This window comes from Sinohyriopsis cumingii, chromosome 15 (genome assembly GCF_028554795.1).
Source record: "Sinohyriopsis cumingii isolate HCF-2022 chromosome 15, ASM2855479v2, whole genome shotgun sequence".
NCBI lineage: Eukaryota > Metazoa > Mollusca > Bivalvia > Unionida > Unionidae > Sinohyriopsis > Sinohyriopsis cumingii.
The window spans coordinates 64,840,244-64,864,103 of record NC_142975.1 but is presented as its reverse complement, the minus strand read 5'-3'; the positions used below and the strand labels follow the sequence as shown (position 1 = coordinate 64,864,103).

Genomic DNA, 23,860 nt, shown 5'->3' with positions numbered 1-23,860 from the left:
TTGTTATTCAGTTTTGTGCAATCCCAAACAGCGTCAGACTGCGTCAAATCCCCTTGGTGCCAAAACTGGGATCAGCTTGTCAATTAAACAACAAACTTTGTCAGAACTTGGGGTCAAGTAAAAAGAAAATTCACAGATACATCTAATATAAAAAAATTACTCCATCGCATTATTCAGTCTTGAGTAATTCCAAAGTATGTAATGAATCACTGAGCATAGTATCTGGTAAATTCTTATGGAATCATATATTAACTAAAATACTCACATTTTGTCGTGTGTCTCAATCTGAAGGAAATTAATGACCAATAAAACACAGAGTCTGTCCACTTAATTTTACTACTGGCTTCATGAGCTGCGATATTTTCCAATTTTGTCTAATTGATTAAGCTTTGATGGACAATAATGCAAAACCACTATTTGATTAAAAGTTGATCCATTCAAGTCATAACTTCTCAAGCTATTATAAACATCAAAGATAATCTAAACTATGTGTACCTATGTGTGACTTCAATGGCCTATTAGCTGTGCCTAGTTCATATTAACTAATAATTGTGATAGTATTGGCTGATATGGTGTTGTTGTTGTTGTAGGGTTTAACGCCATTTTTCAGCACAAGATAGGCTATACATGGCGGCCAGTATTAATGGTGGAGGAAGAACCTGGGAAAACCCCCGGAAAGAACCACTGACCCACGAGAAGCTACCGGCAAGCTTTCTCACATATCAGCACTGACCGAGCCCGAGGCTCGAACCCATGCAGACAGAGGTGAGATGGCAATGATCCGTGACGGAAAGCACTTTAGACCACTTGGCCACTCGGGGCCCCGGCTGATATGGTGTAAAGAGTAGACTAGCGAATATCAGTCATTGGCATTTATTATAAATTTGTTAGGGACAGCATGCGCTTAGTAGGAAATTATTCCATTGGTGAATCAAGGTTAATTGAGACTGATGCGCTGGTCCAAATAAATGTGCATAATACAAATGCACAGGTTGGAATTTCCATGTATCAGAAGTGGGTCAGGTTTAAATTCCAAGCATCAAAATCTGAGGGTACACATCTATTGAGAACCCTTGTGGCCTTTAAATTTACTTTGTTACTTTCACTTTTATTGATAAACAAATCAAAGGCAAGTTAATATAATGATATCTGGGACATCCTTTGACTCATTTCCATTTGCTCTGGAAATGTTTGAACTGTCTGCCATGTCCGTCATCAACAGGGATTTATGAAAGCCTACCAACAGACACAGACACACACACACACACATCTCCCTTGATTACAAAGAGGGTCAGAAAACATAGAGTGCACTATCTGCAAGTTACTGGGGGACTTCTGAAAAGTTAAAAGAAGGGGGTGCCGTCCCATCTAGACATTGAAAAGACCATGGAAGGGGTTGGGTAATAATGCTGTGTAATAGCTGAATACTCATTTTATAATTGCATTGGGAATATTTATCAATAAACAGCCATATCTTATGACATTTTTCACTTTTCGTTGCAAATTATCTATATTTTCAAGATTACCAGTCTCTGAAAGATCATAAAAATAAACTCCCAGGTGGTTTCAATATATCACATACATGTGTGCCTTGTTATGTACCTTCAAAACATTGTTTATTACCTCACTGTTTTTTGCAGAACTAAACAAGATTCCTTTAGACAGATAATAGAAGCATTTGTTTCATTGGGAAAGTGAATGTGAATGCTTTAAAATTCACCAATTTTTGGTAAAGTTTTACAAATTAACCAAAAAAATAGATTGTTTTATGGGAGTTTAGGAAATATTTCTACCTGTTTGTGACTAAATCAATTCGAATTAATTACAGTCTGCTGTTTCTGCTGGTCTTATTTGAAGTCATGTGACCCATGTTCATGGTGTAATGGCCAAAATGGGCATATACACAAAGCATTATCCATGTTTTATGCAGCCTGACAGGTTTTGTTTACCATTTATGCTGGGATTTTGTTTCTGAGGCTTTTAATGACTGTAAGCAGATTTGTATGCTAATGGTTGATGATCAATGTTGGCTGAGTTTGAAATCTGCTATGGCACCTTAGTAACTGTTACCTTCTTCAGGCAAATCTAGAATTACATGCCAGTGTCACGCCAACAAGATCAAGTGATGTGCATCTTCCCTGGAACTCCTCATTTTGAATTAGTGATCTTGAAAATATAATTGCTCCACTTGTCATGTAAAAGTGACTGAAACCATTGCAGTATATCAGAATGAGATTTGTAACTAGGCAAGTTGCTAGTGTCAATTGCCATGCTTCAGTTAGGGAAGTTGCTAGAGTCATTTTGCCATGCTTCAATTCCTGTCATAACCAGGCATGTTGCTTGTGTCATATTGCCATGTTTCAGTTCCTGTCATAACTAGGCAAGTTGCTAATGTCATTTTGCTACACTTAGTTCCTGTCAGAACTAGGCAAGTTGCTAGTGTCATATTGCCACACTTCAGTTCCTGTCATAACTAGGCAAGTTACTAGTTCCTGTCATAACTAGGCAAGTTGCTTGTGTCATATTGCCACACTTAGTTCCTGTCATAACTAGGCAAGTTGCTAGTGTCATATTGCCATTTTTCAGTTCTGATGTACATGCTTTAACTTTCATTATCAGTAACTGTAATATTGTTAAAAAAAGTTACCAGCAAGTGGCATCACTTTCAAGTGCTTGTTCTGTTTTTGAGACTGAATGCAGACCTAAATTGACAAATATTTCATTTATTTCAGGGTTGATTTAATGAAAAGGGACTACACTTCTAGACATACACAAGTTGTGTTTTATTCAGTGATTTCCTAGTTTAAAAAGAAAACTAGTTCCAAAAAAATGGGAATTATTATAATAAATGCTTGTAGGTTAGTGAATTCTGAGGTTAAGTGAAACAATGATCTGGAATGAAAAATTCCATAGTGCTGCTTGTTTGAGGTGAATCAGATATTCAAACATCTTAATACTTTCATGAGTACTTCATAAAACATGTACTACAATAAAGTAAGTGCCCACAGAGTAAATGATAGATAGTACAGTGCAGATGACAATGTTACCAAGGTGGCAGAGCAGATAAGATTATCCAATAGTCTTCAGTAATTATGAGTATATTATGTAGGTACCTTATGCTACATTTCTTTATCCATTTAAAATATTGTATGTTCCCCAGATTTGGAGGGCATGGGATGACCCGTGCCCTTGAGATTTTATGTATAACACTGATGATGTCAAGAATCATGAAATTTGACTAGGAGATGCAATCTGATATGTACTACTCCCTTATTGTATTGGTAGATTATTATGGCCCATGTTTTATGCTTCACTGACTTGGAGGAATGTAGGACATAGTGTGCAAAACTGATGATTATCAAGAATCATGAAATGTGATGTTAGAATGCTTCTTGATATGTACTACTCCCTCATTGCAGTGTTAGATTATTTTACCCATTGTTTATGCTTCACTAACTTGGGTTACATTTTGTATTTGACATTCATTTCTCACCCTTTGTTCATGCTACTATCATGAAATTGAATATGATATGCATCTCTGTCAGTTCCACTGACCTATATTTCATTGTTTACTGGCTTTGGTTAAGGTTTTGCATTTTGCTCATGACTACATACTATATGCATACTATCCTGCCTTGGAGTGTGAAACTTTGTGAAAGGGCAGACATCGACAGATTTCACGTAGTTGGTTTGCATTACATAATAAGAAGGATTAGCTTATTGGGGCAGTTTTACTGACTACAGTATAAACATTAAAATAGCAATTAATTTTAAGAATAAGAAACAGTGATTCATGTAAATACACACACATGCACACACACATAAATACATACTTCTGTACCTTGTTCACTGCTCCAGTGGCCTAGTGGTTAGAGGATCTATGGGAGGTCATGGGTTCGAACCCCAACCAAGTCATACCAAAGACTTATAAAAACGGTACTAACAGCTGCCTTGCTAGGTACTCAGCATGAAGAGGTTAATGTTAGACCTGGTTGGCCTTGTGTCAGGATAATGTGACTGGGTGGGACATCATGCTACATTCCTGCAGCATGATGCCCCAGTGCTAGACATCATTATAAACTACCACACTGCAGACATCATAGCTATATGACTGAAAAATTGTTAAACCTACATTCAAAATCCAGATCACACACACACACGCTGTCCTTGTTACTAAAAATCTTGTTTCCATACTTAAAACATATACCTGTCCCAGTGTAATTTCTGTTTAAAGATTAAATGTAGAGAAATCAAATTAAATAAATAGATTTTATAGTAAAATTGCATGCAACAATAAAATATACATGTGTAATGACTAAGGCGGTAGCCAAAAGCTATAATTTACAAGACTACATCTCTAAATGTGTAAAAGATTATAGCAGTTTTTCTGTGTCTTTATATGGAGCATAGGTCATTTACAGTGATTTAAAGTGGTAACACTTCGAGATTATTAGAGAATTATTGGGGAGATTATTCCTGAGTTTATCTGCTGCTTGCCTAAAAGATTGTAGATTGGACATTCTAAGATTTGGAGTTTCCAAGGTGTATTTCATACATAAATGATTGTAGCCCTTACCTGGATGGTCTTTCATTTGAATTCAGCAAGTTGTTTACATACCTTAAAGACTTAAAACACAATACCTGGATGTTCTAATATTTGAAGTCTCATGGTGTTTACTTACCTAAAAGACTGTAAATCAATACCTAGATGTTCTAATATTTGAAGTCTCACGGTGTTTACATACCTAAAAGACTGTAAATCAATACCTAGATGTTCTAATATTTGAAGTCTCACGGTATTTACATACCTAAAAGACTGTAAATCAATACCTAGATGTTCTAATATTTGAAGTCTCACGGTGTTTACATACCTAAAAGACTGTAAATCAATACCTAGATGTTCTAATATTTGAAGTCTCACGGTGTTTACATACCTAAAAGACTGTAAATCAATACCTAGATGTTCTAATATTTGAAGTTTCACGGTGTTTACTTACCTAAAAGACTGTAAATCAATACCTAGATGTTCTAATATTTGAAGTCTCACGGTATTTACATACCTAAAAGACTGTAAATCAATACCTAGATGTTCTAATATTTGAAGTCTCATGGTGTTTACATACCTAAAAGACTGTAAATCAATACCTAGATGTTCTAATATTTGAAGTCTCACGGTGTTTACATACCTAAAAGACTGTAAATCAATACCTAGATGTTCTAATATTTGAAATCTCCAAGGTGTTTCTATACCTAAGAATTTTTTTGAAACTATCAGATTATTTAAGTATGTTTGGGATGCATCTTGGTAGAACTAAACCTGTACTGCAAAAAGAGATCTCAGTGCCCCATGTTTCATAGTTCAGTGATTTTGTTGAAATTTGTGTTTAGTTTATTTATTGGGTATTGTTTATGATCCAGTGTAAAACTTGATAATTGGATGTTACTCAGCTAGTATTACGCCTTTACTAACATATGGGTCCAGTATTTGTGTTTAGCTAATGACCACTCCAAAGGCACTTTCTGGCCAGTTTTCATATTAATGACTATACATTTGATATGGTGATACCTTGTCCTCAGCAGGTTATGTATATTTGTGCTTGTGAATGAATATAGGATTACTATGGATTTATTTTCTGCATGGTAACTGGTTTACAGTGGTTACTGGAGACCACTTAAGGGTTCTTAGAGGGGAGTTATTTAATCACTGATTGCCCACTGGCACAAGTTGGCTTGAATAGGTTTATGAAATTCCAAGTATGTTCAACCCAGTCATGAGCACATTTTACTACTCCATTGAAATTTAATGGCTGATTGCTTTTTACAAGTAAACAAGTTTATTTTCTATTTCATCTCATAAAGGTAATAAGAGTGTACCTTGGTGTTTCACCTGTTTTCAGTAGTTACCTGTTTTCAGGGTTACTATTATTTGCAATAACAAAGTCATGCAGGAATTTTGCTGAATCAAAGAAATAAAATAATATTTCTTTATAAAGTTTAATGAATATATCTTGTTTCTGTGGTATTTATTTCTAACGTATGGAAGCTGTTTTAAGTGACTTGTAGACTTGAAGTTGACAACTGTGCACATGCTTTGCCCTTTTCTGGCAAAGAAGTAACTTCACATGAAAATCTTTAGACCAGGTAGAATGGACCCATCTGATCTGTCGCAGTTTCTGTATATACCTCCATGCTTTTTTAGCCATATCCCACATCTCCAGCATCCACATGACTCAAATTAAACTACAGTCCCTTATATGTATAATTAGCAGCCAGCCAGCCACCTAGTATCACAGGTGTCAAGACTGGGACTCAGATTTGGGATACTCTGCCTGGGTGCTCAACATAAGTTACCAGCCAGTTTCAGAGCTTTATTTAGTCACTTTAATATTGAGGTATATTGACCCTATAGTGTTATTTTATTGACCCTATATTGTTATTTTAACATAGACTTAATGACTAACTTTAAAGAGTTTTGAAGGAGTTGGTGTAAAATGAATATCGAAATCCTTGGATTTTCATGTATTTTGATTGTAATGACCCTTTTGTATTTAGAATATCTACACCATACAGTTGCAGTTTTATTCTCTAAAAAAATAACTTTATACAGTTAGATTTCATTATTTGTCTGTATATTGGTTTCATTTTCAATTTATGCAGGTTTTTACTGAATAAAGGTTTTAGGAAAGTCAAATAGATTGCATTGTTGAAAATATCATTTTTTACATCCTTATATGGAATTATTTTGTCTTATATATGTTTTTATTATTGCTGTCATTCTTGAAAGCCATAAAGCTTTTCGTTTTTATATTTAAGTTGGCCATATCCGTCAGATTGGTACATATGTTGGCAATGATGCAATAGTGGCATTTGCAAGACTACACCAAGTCAGCATTGTAATCCACCAGCTTAACGCACCATTTTTGTTGGTAAGTATTGGAGACTTTTTCTTAATAAAGCCTTTTAATCATTATCGATTTTACGTTTGGACTGCTCTGATTTTAAAATGTGTTCTTTTTCTATTGCTCTTTTATTTCCCCACCTTTTGTAAAGAAAGTCAAAATTGTTGGGAGTATCTTCAGTCCCTAATGGTTGTCAGTCCACGTCATTCCATGCCTTTGTAGATGGAGGTGACTTCATGACCGTTGTTTTGCAAAGATGTATTGGGGCATACTGTCCTTTTTATTAGTAGCAGTTATAAATTAGGATTGGTTTCAAATTTACATAGCCAGTAGCTGTTAATTGGAAGTGTACCATAGAGCTGTGTCATCTGGGCAAGTAGTATACAATATAGTTGTATTTGCCTTTATAAGAAAGTGAATGACCTTTACAATAACACACTATGGGCCCCCTTTTGTGGTTTATTCATGCTCTAGTTCACACTTGTATGATTACAGTTTTGGTAAATGTGACCAGCATAGTTATAGCCATAATACATTTTTGAAGAGTTGATTTTACATTGTGTATTTTTACCTGGAAAACAATGTTATTGTTAATCTTTTTCTTATTTTAAGTATTATTGTATGGAATATATATATATAATATATATGTGTGTGTGTGTGTGTGTATGTATGTATGTAAATAGTTTGCCAAATGAATTTTGTATGAATATTCTGACCAGTTTAAATGATTATGAAAATTGACCTTTGTTAGAATTTAATTTATTTGACTTTATACCATTATAGCATGTGTAAAATTTTATTACAGAAGGAATTATAGCACATGTAAAAAAAATTAATATAGAAGGAATCATAATTTTCAAGCTTGCCTTTTAAGTTTGACACAGCATTCACTTTCGTATCCATGTTTATATTGGTCTGGTAAGTCTGTATTTTCATCCACACTTTAAAGATCATAGGCCCAATGTCATCATTCATCCAATCTAAGGTTTGGAAGGAAGGGAATGATTTGTTAAAAGCTATCAGACATAAAACGTAATTTGAATTAAGCAAGGTGTTAGGTTTAAATGATGTTCAGATATTCAGTCTAGAATTAAGAGGTGCCACCCCTTAATTCAGTCCATGAAGTAGTTTGTAATTATGATCTTTTTCTGGAATGTTCCAAAGGTAGTAATGTGGTATATTTGAAAAATTCCGTTAGTGACTAATCTAATAATGACAACATTCACATGTGGCACAAAAATGTATTCCAGAAGAAATGAGGAGAAGCAAGGCTGTTTTTTTAAAAGTGGATCTGAGAAGAAAAAGCATGGAGGGCAAAAACTTGGGCTGAAGACAATCCGACATGGCTTGATGTTAGTTTCTTATGTTTATATTGGTGACTTCATCAAATCTTGTGTGCCAGCTTTATACTGAAATTGGTTGACCCATGGGTGTTGCCCTTGGAAAATGGCAGTGTATCTCATTTTGAGGTGAAACATTGATATTATCGGACATTAATGGAACCCAACATTGTTTAGGACCATTATCTTTCAGTATTCGGTATTATTCAGATGATTGGCATTGGGGCTTTGGTCTGAACGTTCTGGTTTTTTATGTATGTCTTTTCAAGCTAAATGGGGTTGGGGGCATAACATAAAAGGGATCTTGTGATATGTATTATAATGTCAACTTATTAGTCTAATGAAAATATTGCAAATGGTGTACTTGATCTTAATTAAGCACACATGTACTTGATATTAATTAAAAAAATCATGCACTTGATATTAAATCAGATACATGTTATTTGATATTAATTAAAAATTAATGCACTTGATATTAATTAAACACACATGTACATCAGATTAATTAAACATATACTTCATATTAACTAAACATGTATCTTAAATGTAAGTGGTACATCTAGTGTGATTTTATATTTTTAAAGCATTCATTACTACATCATGGTCCTGCATACAAATGATATACTACAGTTTTCCCTTAATATAAAGCCATTCAATATGCTGAAGCTGATGCTTTTACAACATAGATAAAGGTATCATTCACACATCTCACCTCTGTTTGAGTTCAAGTCAAAGCTTGACCAACATGTGTCTGTTGGAAAGTTTGTCAATAGCTTCCCATAGGTCAATAGTTCTTCCTGGGGTCGTACTGAGTTGTTTTTCATCAAATATACTGGCTGCCACATACAGTCTATCATGTCCTGAAAAATTGTATTAAACCTCACAAAACCAAGCAAACATTAGAAACTCATACAGCAATTAAAGTAAGTTTGATTGCTACTAAGCTTATCAGTGACACTGTGAAGATCCACAGACTGAGAGGAAACAGCTAGCAAACTTTGTCGTATATCCACATTATTTGAGCCAAACCCATGTGGACAGATTTGAGATGTGAGTGTTCTGTAAAGGTCAGCATCTTGGACCACGCAGTAAATGAGTCTTCATGTTGAATTTCTAAAGAAATAAAAAAAATTACATTTAATTATGCATGCTTTAAAAAAAGCAATTCATCAGTGACAAGATAATGATACATTTTATAAAATAACTGATCAAACTTTAATACATAAGTGGCATTATGCCTTGTTCCAAAACTTTTTATCAATAAATGAATTAATTCATGTATAATGAATGAACAAACAAAAGAGCAAATAGCTTGAAACATGTTTGTACTGAGAACATATTCTTTGCCGAAGCCAGTGGTAAAGTATTCATTAAATCCAGCTTCAAGACATTGTTTTGTTATATGTAATAGTTTATTCAATGGTTTTGGTGAAGTAGTTAAGTCAGAATATGAAACAAGGGTCTATTATACATGGTTCCCTCACATACCATTTAAGTATAACTGTTGTTATATAGATAACCTTCTGTGAGTATTGCCTTGTCCTGAATAGTCTTATTCTCCAGACATTGGGGCCCCGAGTGGCCGAGTGGTCTAAAGCGCTCTCCGTTACGGACCACTGCCATCTCACCTCTGTCTGCGTGGGTTCGAGTCCAAGGCTCGGCTAGCGTGGGTACGTGGGAAAGCCTGCCAGTAGCTTCTCGTGGGTCGGTGGTTCTTCCTGGGTTTTTCAGGGTTCTTCCTCCACCATTAATACTGGCCGCCATGTATAGCCTATCGTGTGCTGAAAAATGGCGTTAAACACTACAACAACAACAACAACAACAACAACAACAATCTCCAGACATTAATTTTCCTCTGATTTAATCCTCCTGCAAAATTCTTTGCTTTTCAATAACACATCTGTTTGGAATAAGGTTTCAAATTGAATCATTTTAAGCTGTTTCAAGCAAGTAGAGTCAAACGTGTCAACAGTGACCATCCATGGGAAATGGCCAAAGTGGCCTTCGTTGACAGGTGACCTCTGAAGCAGGTTCAATACATGCATGTTTCTAATAGAACAAAGAGTTATTATTCAGGATTCTTATGGTCTCTGAAGATCTTTGACAGTTTGAGAAAAATGAGATAGCATTTTCAAGGCCTTGTAAGTTTGGGAAAATCAAGCAGATTATCCTGAGGTTGTTGTTGTGGGGTTTAACGCCATTTTTCAGCACACGTATAGGCTATACATGGTGTCCAGTATTAATGGTGGAGGAAGAACCCAGGAAAACCCCAGAAAGAACCACCAACCCACGAGAAGCTACTGGCAAGCTTTCTCACATACCCACATTAGCCGAATCTGAGACTCGAACCCAAGCAGACCCAGAGGTGAGATGGCAGTGATCCGTAATGAAGAGCACTTTAGACCACTCGGCCACTCAGGGCCCCCTTATCCTGAGGTCTTAAAAGTCTTTGAAAATTGAAATAAACCTAAACATTTGAATTTCTTTCCATAATCACAAATAATATTGTTCCAGGTTGTTAGATTTGGATGTAGTCGAGTTTTCCTGGTTTCTTTCTTTTGATTAATTATAGTTTGAATTTCATCATTAAGCATTATTGTAGTATTTTGCATTCATTGTTTTCTCATATTCATAACTTGCATAATTGGAGTGGTCAGTGCTGATACACTTTAATGAGTACAGAAAGCAACGTGAAACCATTTATTGGTTAAGAAATACCTGGCCGCCAAATGCAGAAGATAGGGTGAAACCACTGCTTGGTTAAGAAACACATGGCTGCCTGCTACAGAAGACAGGTGGCTGCTGATTACATTACAATTATACAGGTAATTTGCGGGGCGGGGGGATTAGAATGGCCATTGTGACCTGGTAACTGCTGAATTCAGGTGACCATTAGGACAGGCTTGACTGTAATATTCAATATATCAGTACATGTACTATGAACAATATGTAATCTCAGCTTCATTTATTACTTTGTCTCAGCATCCAAATTGACATTATATGAGGCTGAGATCTAAGCATGTTTCATTTTTTGTGAGTTTTATACAACATTTATTTTATTTAACATCTCTTGGGGATCAGTTTGTATATGTGAGTTGTATTTAGTTCACAGAACAATTGTTGTTTCAGGATTATGGTATTTCGAGCCAGAATTTCTTTTCATTTTAGATCCAGGGATGTCAGCACCCAAAAGCCAGGCAACTTCACATTGCCTACCACAATGGGGATCACTACTCCAGTGTCAGAAGAGTCAATGACAACACAGAATCTCCAGCAAATATTAGGATAGAGGTAATACAGAGAATCAAGACTGAGATTAAGAATGCTTTATGATAGATTTAATCAATGCATTTCCATGTGTTTTATGCCCACTTGCATTCTTGTCTGATTGAATTTGAAAACCTGTTTTTCTTTGGTTAGTGGGAATAGGAATTGAACTCATCATTTTGGTAAAGAATCCAACAAACTGGGAAGAAAACTGCCAGAAAAATTTTGCTGAAATTGGTAATTTTGTATAAGTTTTTAATCTTTCTCCTTGATACATGGGTCATTTTTTGCCACTAAGAACCCCTAAATCTTTTGTGTGTAAATGCCATATAAAAATACCAGAATTCTGATTTGTGTTAAAATTATTGCATTTTGTTTTTTGTGCCATAATGAGCAAATTGATTTACTTACACATTTCACATTTTAAATTCTTTTCTTGTCCAGGTTAAGGACCACAGAGACTCCTTAGAGCACAAAAATGGTCTTATGAAAGATGGTGTAGTAAGAGCCATTAGAGATACAGATAGACTGACTGAAGAAGTTAGACAGGCCACAGGCTGTGATGTAAGGAAATGAAATAAAATATCTTCATATAAAACAGGAAAGAGACTGAGAAGGAGGGATATTGTTTTAAGATTGATTTATGTTTAGTCTTTGGATTGCCTTTGCAAAGTTAACGAAAGTCTGACATGCTTTTTCTCACAATTTTATTAAGCATTTTCAAATTACAATATCTTAAATATCACAAAATTGAGATTAAGGTGTGTAATGAACCATCCTGCATACTAGGCAGGTTCTTTGCTAATATCCTTTTATTGTCATGAAAAATCGGGCTGTAATTTATAGCAAAATGTGTATTTAGTGAATTAGTTGTATGTTAAGTCAACAGTTTCATGTGTTTTGTTTTACATAGGTTAGAATTTGTATTTGCTTTTTTAATTCTCATATATAGTAGACAGAGGTAATGCAATTTCATATTTAAGATCAGTTTTATTCTGGATGTAAACATTGCACGCAGTAAGATTCAGCATATTTTTTAGGATGAAGAAAGGATATTGGATGCCTTATTAGACAGTAGTTATGACATTGATGCTGCCATTGCCATCATTCTTCAAGAAATGGAGACAGTCAGTGGTAAGATGTATAGAGTTGTCGTTGGTAAGATTTTGAGAGCTAACTCTTCATTGATGGAGAGTCAATGGTAAGATCTAGAGAGTTTTTGTTATTAATGGAGACAGTCAGTGGTAAGATGTAAAAAGCTGACTATTTATTAATGGAGACTCGGTGGTAAGATTTAGAGAGCTGGATTTTGATTAATGCATGCCTTCAATGTAGAGTTGGTTATTTATTAATGGAGACTTGGTGGTAAGATCTAGAGAGCGGGATTTTGATTAATGCATGCCTTCAGTGTAGAGTTGATTCTTTATTAATGGAGACTTGGTGGTAAGATCTAGAGAGCGGGATTTTTATTAATGCATGCCTTCAGTTGTAAGTTGTAGAGTTGACTCATTATTAATTGAGACTGTCAATGTTAAGATCTAGAGAGCTGGCTGTTAAGTTGAAATTAATTTAAAAATAAAACATTTTAGTTACCAAGATGCTGAATGGTTACACTGATTGGCACAGCTTTTTCTAAAGCTTGAAGCAAGACAAGGAAGACAACTCTTCCAATTTGAAGATTTTTGTTTTATCACTGATGGAACTGAACTGATTCTCTTGTGTTGCATTCTGAATGAAAGTGAGACTTTTGCTGTCTCAGCTTGGTTACATAATGTCTCGCATTTACAAGCATCGGTGATAATATCATCACATCAGTGATAGTCTTCATGTTTTATGTATGCCTTGACAAAAAGAATTTCAAAGCTTGTAAAGATTGATAATTGTCTGCCTGAATCTAATTCCAAATAATATGTGAAATGGTTTTGGACCATACATTTAGCAATGGACAGAAGGTAATTGATTTTTAAATCCATTCATGAAATGTATTTGCATTTTTGTTGTGTTTAATTTACCATTCTGCATTTTGCTTCAATGATTTTTGTTTTCTTCAAAGTGCATTAATCACTTAATTTACATTCATTCATTGTTTTGTTTACATTTATGCTGCATTCCAGGCTTGTTTCACTGGTAGAATTACCCATTTTGGGCATGTAAATAGATAATAAAAAATCCACACAGAAGGCCTTATGTAATTCACCCTGATTCTTAAAATATCATACTAACAATGTAGTCTCAAAGTCCAGCCCTTTCATACATTGGTGTACATTTTGACATGCACCAGTGAATACCCACATATTCCTGTAATGGAACAATGGAGTCTAACTTCTATTGGCAGGTGCAACAGATGAGACTTCACAACAAACATTTACTAATAGTAGAATATTTATTGATGGAGCCTCAAGTCTGGGACATGTTACTCAAGTAGCAGTGGAGCATGGTAGTAAAGGCCATTTCCGTGAAAGCAGTCTAGATGACAGTTCAGGGTATGGTTCAATTAGCAGTCATAATGGTGGAGCTAGGACCAAAGTACAGATAGCTACTAAGGTATACAGTATTTTATATGTGTGATACATCTTGCATAAAAATGTATTAAAAATATATTGTTTCAACCTGACTGGTTCATTGCAAAGTGTACTCATGGCATTATTTGGCATTGGACATGTTTTGGCAGCTCATGAGTGGAAAGCTGCTAATTCTTCTTCAAATGCATGACTTTATCTAAATGTGCTTGGAATCCTTTCACTGCTTTGCAAATCCAGCCCTCCCAAGTGAAAAAATACTTTAACGACATCTTTTCCTTGTTTAGTCTTAAAGGTGCATGAACATCATCAGTTCATGAAGATGGACATCAGACAAGATTAGTGTCCTGAATAGAGAGATTGATGCCAAATCCTGTAATTGTAATTTGCTGTTTACTGTTTCTGCTCATGCCTTGTCAGAGATTTTGCAAATACCTTTTAGTTTGTGTTCTTTCTCTGGCTTAAGCGAGCCAAGGAGTTTTCACATGACATGGGAAGTATTTGTATACTCGTCTGTTTTCTCACTGACTTTAAGTAAGCAATTTCTAATATACAGTGCTGTAATTAGACTAATTAATCTGACCCTCCAATTTTTGAGATTTCATCATTTCCACATTTGTCAAAATGCTAAATCGACAATAAATTTCCATACATCTGGTATGTGCTTTTAAAGCTGACAAAAAAATTCAGGTTGGAATGTTTTACCTGTATTGTAAAACTGATGCTAGAGTTGCTTTCCACTCGGTCATGAAACTGTTTTAATTGTTCTAATTAATGTGAGTTATCTGCAACTCATGATCAAGTAATTACCTAAACAAAGATAGATGCAAGCTTGCTAAAGGCAATAAAGGCAAAACAACCATTCATTTTAAAACACTGTAAGATCAGTGGTCATCAGTGTTACACCAAGCCAGCATGTAATTGCGGGCTTGATTTAGTTTACCACAGGAGAGCATATAAAAGGAGACAAAGCAGTCATGGACATTGGTTTATATGTTATTTGCAAGAATTAATTGCAGTACACCTCTCCCTCAATAACTCGCACACATCGGGGTCCAGAAACACAGACCACACTATAAGTGAGGGTGCGAGTTACCAAGGGACCTCCAAAATATCTGCTAGACAGCCAGAGAACTGCAGGGTTTAGAGGGGAAGGAACTGGGCTGTTTAATGACTGAATCTTTGTTTTATAATCCCCATGAGAATAAATGTCAATAAAATGTTTTTTCTGATGAAGTTTTTCGTTATTCTGTATAAAATTACATTTATTTTCAAAATGTCCTACATCAGAAAGAGCGATAACATGATTCCACCTAGTTTCAACAACCAACATGGTACACAAAAGTTTTTGTGTATAATGTCAATGCATTTTATTTTGTTAAATAGTCGGGGTTTTGCGAAACAAGGAGTCTGTTAAGCAGGGAACCAGACTAACTGTTGATACACCACCAAACAAGATTCCTTTTTCAAAAACACACAACATTTATTTTGTGTGACAATCGTCTATGTCGAAACTCAATTTTTATATTGTTTGATCAGTAAAATATGATGCTGAGATTTCATTGCATGTAATAGTGAAACTTCTTATCATCCTTAAAGATATCTTTATGTGCAAATTCAGGAATTCTCTGAAATTCATTTTCCCCACAATGGTCCGTATCTGTGAAGCAAAGTTCTTTATTTGCAAAGTTCTCATTTTGCTTGGTTGCAACACTGTTCGATTGATCGACTAAAATGAGGTAATTGACCTATGACTGGGGTCGCTGGTTCTTAAGCATGTTGGATTTGTATGCCTTTTAAAAAAAATTGTATTCTACCTCCTGCATTTGATTCAAAAGACGTAATTAACATGATAATAGAAAAGGAGGCCAGCTTTTTATTTAGTGAAACAATACAACAAATGGTGCTGCTAGTCCAATATCAAAACAAGGTCGGCATATAGTTAGGTTCTCAGAGAAATGCTTGCATGCATAGCTGTTACAGTAGATTGATACAGTTTACGTTTAATTACAAGAGAATACATCGCATTTATGATGATTACATTTAAAAGGAACTAAAAGATAGAACTAGAACACAAATTTCAATTGATAAAAAAATTATTTAATTGGTATTTATTTATTAAAGTACTGTCTCCACTAGGCATAAGTGACATTTCCATTGATTGGAATTTCCTTGAATATTGTTAATTATGGTGTACTAAGAATGTTGTTTGAAAAGAAAATATAGCAAATTATATGACTTCTTATTAAAAGATATTTCATAATGTTGATTAAATTTCCAGGTACTATCTACCATTTTTTATGATAAAACAAGCGATATATCGAAGTTTCCATTACCAAGTTCAACAAATAGGGAAAAATGTTTTGAGTATTTTCTTATTTAAAAAATGGGATCCACCCCTGACCCCACAAGTGGGTTCACAAGTTGTCAAGGCACGAGTTATCAAGGGGGTGGTGTATAATGTGTTTAAATGTGTATGCAGTTTTTTTTTTGTTATCTCTTGTTTGTTAAACTGGGTTTACATTTATTTGCAATAATGTAGTCAACATCATGAACATGCAAGTTTCAGAGGTTCTTGTGGTCTCAGACTTTTTAATGGTATATTTTGGTTGGATCAGTCTACTGCAATAATAGTACCGATATTCGTATTCTGTAATTAAGTATTTTTTAAAACAAATATGGATTATCTTTAAGATTTTTGGAGCTAAGATACTCTGACAAGATGTATGTTATTTCTGTGGTACATTATATTGTTGAAGCTATGAAACAATACTGATTATTAGAATTGGGTCATATTTCATCAATAATTTTCTAGCATGACTTATTGTGTGTGTGTGCGATTAGGATTTTTAATGCAGCTTTTAAAATATTTCAGTCAAATCACTACGATGTTTGCAGCGTGGCAGTTTATAGTGATGTCTAGCACTAGGGCATCATGCCACATACACGTAGCATGATGTCCCACCCAGTCACATTATTCTGACACCAGGCCGACCAGTCCTAACACTAACCTCTTAATGCTGAATGCCAAGCGAGGTAGCTGTTAGTACCATTTTTGTATGTCTTTGGTATGACTCAGCTGGGGTTCTAACCCACGACCTCCCGCTTCCGAGGCAGATGCTCTAACCACTAGACCACCGGAGCGGTCTGCATGACATATTACCAACTGCAGTACATGTACAAGATGAAATAATTGTCATAGTTTTATAAACAAAAAGAAAAACAAAGATCAGAAATGCAACCAAAAATTATTATTTGTTAAAGAAAATTCTGAACATTATCATGAATATGTTGTTTATTGGCAAGCAAATATCTAGTGCAACCAAATTTACCAACCTAAACCACTTATGACCAGCATTAAACCTGCACATTGCATAGACACACAATCCTTATAATAAAAATGTTAAATTTTCTGGGCAGAATATTCAGAAATATTAATTTTCATCAGTACATGAATTATCTGGCAGAGAGAAAAAGTAGTTATATTTTTTATTATTGTGAGATTGTAAAATTTTGAGCTGTTAAAGTATAATAAATCTTTAGTCAGACCACACTTATTAAATTGTACACTCTGGTCAGAGGATAGATGGTGATGATTTTGGTGAAATATTTGTTCAAGATTAGTGAGATAGCCCCAAACTGGTCCAACTTCCTGATGCCATATGGGCATTCTTTGCCACCTTGGGTCCCTCACATGACTCCAGTATCACATTTGCCCACTTTGTCGTGACCTTTTCAAGTCACACCAGTTCTAGACAGACTTCAGAGTCATTACCACTATGGTATTTTGTCTCATATGGACTAGCAGTATGTCCCAAATGGACTAGCAGTATGTCCCATATGGACTAGCATTATGTCCCATATGGACTAGCAGTATGTCCCAAATGGACTAGCAGTATGTCCCATACGGACTAGCAGTATGTCCCAAATGGACTAGTAGTATGTCCCATATGAACTAGCCCTGGAGAACCATATATGTTTACCTGTATGGCTGTTGTGCTCTGTTCCTAGATAACCATAGTGAACCTCGGAACTTGATGTTGTACTACACTGGTACCTAGCAATTCAAAAAGCAGCATTGGCATCATCATATCAAATGCATTTACCTTTTCTAGAACCATGGTATCTATCTCAGACTGTTATTGATACTTAGATCTGATGCTTAGAATGGTTCGTTTTATGGCACAATAACACTTTGAGACTCCCAGCTTAGTGTACCGTTCTTGACAACCTGTTTTCATGTTCAGTCACGTCTACCATTCAGCGATGCTTTGTCATTTCACATTCATAAAAACAAAGATGAATAATCACAAATCCTTTCTTATGAGCTCAGTCTGACCAATTATTTTAATATTTTGTCTTTCTTGCTGACATAGAACAGATCTTCCAACTACTGACCCAGAATTCTTCCTCCTGTTGCTTCAATAATTTCTTCCAATAGAATTCCTGCATCTGTCAAAATTAGTATTTTTGCTGCAGTTGGTTCTAGTCACTGACATTTTGCACTGCATTGAGAGGGAAGTACCTAGTGTCAAACAGGCCTTTCTGCTCAAAACGATGTCTCCCATGCAATTTCACCTTGGTCTTTTGCAAAACTCAACTGTTTTCCACACTGAAGCCTGAGTCAGTGATAGATGGATGTGTCAAAATTGTCATCCATATAAAGCATCACAGCTGTTGGTTCCATGCTCATTCTGGTTTCTCTTCTAACTGGCTGAATATTGCCCAGAACTCGTCATTGAGGCTTCCTTCGACAGATACACCTAGCAGTCAGTCTCGGGCATGGCTCGTGTGCTAAATGGGGTGACCGCTCTGGTGGCCTAGTGGTTAGAGCATCCACCTCTGATGCGTGAGGTCGCTGGTTTGAATGCTGGCCCAGTCATACCAAAGACTTATAAAAATGGTACTAGCAGCTGCATTGCTAGGTGCTCTAAAATTAAGAGGTTAGTGTTGGGCTGGTCTCAGGATAATGTGATTGGGTGGGACATCATTCTTCATTAATGGAAATGGAGATGGTTCAAATTCTCCTTTCAAATGCAAATTATTACCCACTCCAGTGGCCTAATGGTTAGAGCATCTGCCTCAGATGTGGAAGGTTGCGAGTTCAAACCCAGGCAGAGTCATATCAAAGACTTATAAAAGTGGTACATACAGCTGCATCTCTAGGCAATCAGCATTAAGAGGTTAGTGTTAGGACTGATCGGCCTGGTGTCAGGATGTTGTGACTGGGTGGAACATGATGCGAAATGTCTGCGGCATGATGCTCCAGTCATGCTGCAGTCTTAGACCTTGCTGTAAGCTGCCAAACTGCAGGCATTGTAGGGATATGACTGAATAATTGATAAAGTGACGTTAAAAATCCAAATCACTCACACACACACACACACACACTAAATGGGGCAGCTCAACATTTGCTTTCCATTTAATATCTGTTCCTGTTAGCCTCATCTTCCAGAGAGGGATGCTTTCTTATCCACTTGTATGCTGCTCTTAGATCAAACAGAATGGCCTTTATATTCAACCCTTAATATCAAGATCCCAGTTGTATGTTCCTGCCATTTAAAAAATGTATACATTTTCTGAATATAGGATGGATTTAACAAAGAAAAAGGGTTTGACTTGAAAATATGATGTACTATTTTTGTTCATATTGTTGATTTTTTTTCATGATCCTCTTTTAAAAATAATCTCATGTAATTATGTGTCCTAGAGAAGAACCTGTTTGAAAGCATCATGTTTGACATGGTCAGTTTGGGTTTCATACATATAGTAAGTAGCATTAAAAAGTAACTGTGTTCTGGATTGAATCCCTTAACCAGTCTAAGTGGTTTTACTTTTGTAATGTTCACTTGGACCTTCAGGATTGAATTCCTTAACCAGTCTAAGTGATTTTACTTCTTTGCATATTTGGTGGATTCCTCACCAGAATTAAAGTTGTAAAGTAAAAATATTTCAGGCAGTTTTGTCTTATCTTTAAATGTTCAGATATAAGATAATTTGAATAGACATTTGTAGTTTGGTGATACAATCTATTGTTACAATTGCAGGATTAAAACTCTTTCAAAGTTAGAGATTAAAACTTCTAGCAGTAATTGAGACTTGTTGTACTTTAGGAAATTGTTTAAGTTGATAAATTTTGTCCATTCAGGCATTTTAGCAGCACGATATTTTCACAATTTGTGGACTTGTCCAGAGTGTACAGCAGATGAAGCAATTATGTTATTTAGGGCCAGTCGCAGGGAATATTCGAGTACTAAGAACATTTGTCATCAATTGCAGTAGTTATACAAGAATGCACTGACTTAGTTTTTCAAATAAAAAGAAGAAAAAAACACCAGAACTGTAACCAGAATTGTAAAATAAAAGGCTAAAATATTAAGTGTTCTTCAATTGAAACAGAAATTTTTTTTATTGTTAATTCTTTTACGTTTTGATTTAAGATTAAACTTTACAGACATTGAGTTTATCTGTATTGTAGAGCACAGAAAAGATGTCATCCAAGCAAAAGAAAGAGAAAAAGAAGCTGGAGAAGAAGAAGCGAGCAGAGGAACGACATCGTCAAAAGTTTCTGGGAGGCAAACCACAGCAACTTAGCAGTGATGATGAGGAAAATGTGATGACAGTCATTACCAGAGATCTACAGATTGCAAAGATTTAGGACTATTTCTACAAATGTCTCATCTATATACTGTCACATCTATAATACCAAATAAGATTGCAAAGATTTAGGACTATTTCTACAAATGTCTATTCTATATACTCTCACATCTATAATACCAAATAGCTGAAATTTGCTCATATATCTAAATCAGTTTTAATCAGTTTAATGTTTAACTGATGCACGTATGATGTGATTGTCTGTTAAGACAGAGGTCCAGTAGATCTAATGTTATTGTATTGCCATATTTCTAAATAATTGTGGTATGACCAACAAATCATTCATACCTCTTATAAATGATTTCTTGAAGAGGAAACATTTAAATTAATAAAAATTATATGCTGCATTGGTCATTTTTTTAATAAAAAAATGTCCTTGCAGGTGCCCTCAGTAAACACACCCTGCATGGGGAGATCCATTAATACATATTTACATCCATTAGTACCTGTGCAGTGACAGCATTGAAATAAAAATGATTTAGGTTCAGCCCTACTGTTATGTACCCATTCTGAATGCGTATTATAGTAATTGTTTTCCATGAATGTTTTCAGCCAGTAAGTAATCTTTTTTCTTTTAAATATGGTATTTAATATGCTACCAGGCATAGGCTGGTTCCCTGTGCAAATGCATTTGAAAACATCTTGTAATTCAGTCATTTTTGTAGCACTAAAGAACTTGTATTCTTATTAGCTTGTTAAATGGCAGATCACACATTAGTAAAAACCTGCTAATGATGAGACTATTTCATTTCAGTCAGTATAAATGCTGACATTGGATTCAAATGGCAGAGTAATCATTCCATTTTAAGTGCCTTTAAATACAACCAACCAACCAACATCAGTGTAAAGGAAATATTGGGTATTTCTGACTATACTTATGAGGTAGGCATTGTGTATTCAAAACATCATTTAATGTGTTTATTTTTTATCAAGCCCACCGGAATCAAAATTTCACATAGCAATGATTTTTGTGTCCATGTAAATACCCTAAATTAACCTCCGTGTCAAAAATTTGTGTTTGGTCCATTTCTACTAAAGTAAAGTTGTCCACAGGGTCATGTTATCTGGAATGTGGATATGTACAACACTAATTAAAGTCCGTAATCAACACACTGTTAACATTTATCACCTGTGCATTGATACGATGAATGTGAATTAAAGGTGTATAGTGACATCAATAATCATCATGGTCGTGGCAACTAATTTATGAGCTAAACTACCAGCCTATGTATGGTTGAGTATTAAATACCCTGTTTAAGAGAATGAAGGTAACTTACTGGCTGAAATTAATTACTAGAATATCAAGCATAACTTTTCCATTTAATCCCAAATTTGGGTTAATTAATAGTAGGCTTGGATCTAAAACAATTTTGGTTTATCACTTAATCGCTGTCACCACACAGTCTCAGCTGCAAATGAGATCTGAATGGGCCAGATTTTGATACTGTGACCTTTAAAAGAATTTTCTCAAAAAAAAACAATCATGCATATGAATTGCATCCTTTTTGAAGTTTGGAATAAATTACTCATGTGATGTAAGAGTGTTTATCAACTTTATATTAAGTGAATTTTCTGTGCTTTCATAGTTAGATGATATGATATTAGGAATTATTATTATTATTACAAAAATATTGGCCAGATTTTGTTGAATTATATATGTGTTTACTGTGTACATGATGAACTTTTATTTTTGTTACAAATGGCAGTTGTTGACTTGTGATTCTCCATTATTGGTAAGAATCATTTTCTTATGATCATTCCAAATGAGTAACCAAAACCCAATGTTTTCATAACACCTTTTGTGTTATATTTTTGGCTTGAGAGATTTGCTCCAGAATGGGTGTGCAGGGCACTTCTGCTATAAATTATGTAATGTGATATAATTGTGATATAATTGTATAAAGTAATTGATAGTAAAATGTGAATATACAAAAGACAATCACATTATTTAGTAAAGTGCTTCATATTGTAACTTACTGCGAAAATAAATACGGACCTCTATCCTATATATTCAGATTTTTCCACTTGTTTTTATTGGCCATATTAGACAGTAATTCCATCTTATGGATTAGATATGTCTGTTGGTTCATACGGCATGAACACTCGGGTAAGGGTTTGCATTTAGTTCATTTTGCCAGACACTATTGCTTGTTGAGTTATAGAAGTTGGCATTTTGTTATATGATGTGGAGTACTACATCATTCATTGAAAACTAGATCACTTTGACCCATATTTCATGATCCATTGATTTTGGTTAACTTTTGTGTTAACTGATTTTCTCAGGCACTATTGCCTACAGAGTTACATAACTTGGCGACCCTTCAGGTGGCCTAGTGGTTAGAGGGTCCACCTCTGATGCAGAAGGTCACGGGTTTCAAACCCTAGCAGGGTTATACCAAAGACTTATAAAAATGGTACTAACAGCTGCCTCGCTTGATGCTCAGCATTAAGAGGTCAGTGTTAGGACTGGTTGGCCTGGTATCAGGATAATGTGACGGGGGGGGGACATATGCTACGTGTCTGCAGCATGATGTCCCAGTGATAGACATCACTATAAACTGCCATACTGCAGACATTGTAGCGATATGAAAAATAGTTAAAGCTATGTTAAAAATCCAAAACGCATACACATACACACATAACTTGGCATGTAATTGCATGACAAGGAGTATTGCAGCAGTCAGTGACAACTAGATCACAGTGACATATATTTCATAGTTCAGTGATTTGTATTTATTTTTGCATTAAGCTCAAGTCCATCCAAGCTTCCACTAGCAGTTCCATGTATGGAATCAACTGACTCCTAAGTTGGCAAATCCAGGAGTCTTTTTCAGAGTCATTCCTGATATTTGATTTTAAATGAATCAAGATAATACAGTTACACCTTTTCTTTTTTTATCTTTTTTTTTATTAACCCTGTAATAGTACACCTTATTTTTTAGGGTAGTAAAAATATGACTGCAAATGATGCAGATTCTAATCTGTCAGTACATAATGCACAGAGTTCACATCATAAGTATAAAATAAACCAGGGCAAATACTGATATGCAACTACATTGTGCACTAGCATGTATGCTGTTTGTGATAGTATAAACTGCTTATGCATGGAAAAAAGGGCATTAAAATGCAGCTTTCTGCAGTACTTGTCTGGAGGTATATGACAGTCAGTTGGGTAGGT

At 35.1% G+C, this 23,860-nt stretch overlaps 1 protein-coding gene across 1 annotated transcript in view; it reads left to right on the top strand.

The window, feature by feature from the left end:
* Nucleotides 1-22,690, top strand: part of LOC149781959 (OTU domain-containing protein 3-like) — a 37,431-nt gene extending 14,741 nt beyond the window's left edge. Inside the window, exons 3-8 of the mRNA XM_089936141.1 lie at nt 6,814-6,926; nt 11,408-11,530; nt 11,951-12,070; nt 12,547-12,640; nt 13,842-14,050; nt 20,504-22,690. Of these exons, the coding sequence (XP_089792267.1) occupies nt 6,814-6,926; nt 11,408-11,530; nt 11,951-12,070; nt 12,547-12,640; nt 13,842-14,050; nt 20,504-20,683 (839 nt within the window). The 3' untranslated portion in view covers nt 20,684-22,690. The remainder of the gene's footprint in view (nt 1-6,813; nt 6,927-11,407; nt 11,531-11,950; nt 12,071-12,546; nt 12,641-13,841; nt 14,051-20,503) is intronic.
* Nucleotides 22,691-23,860: the final 1,170 nt, after the last annotated feature.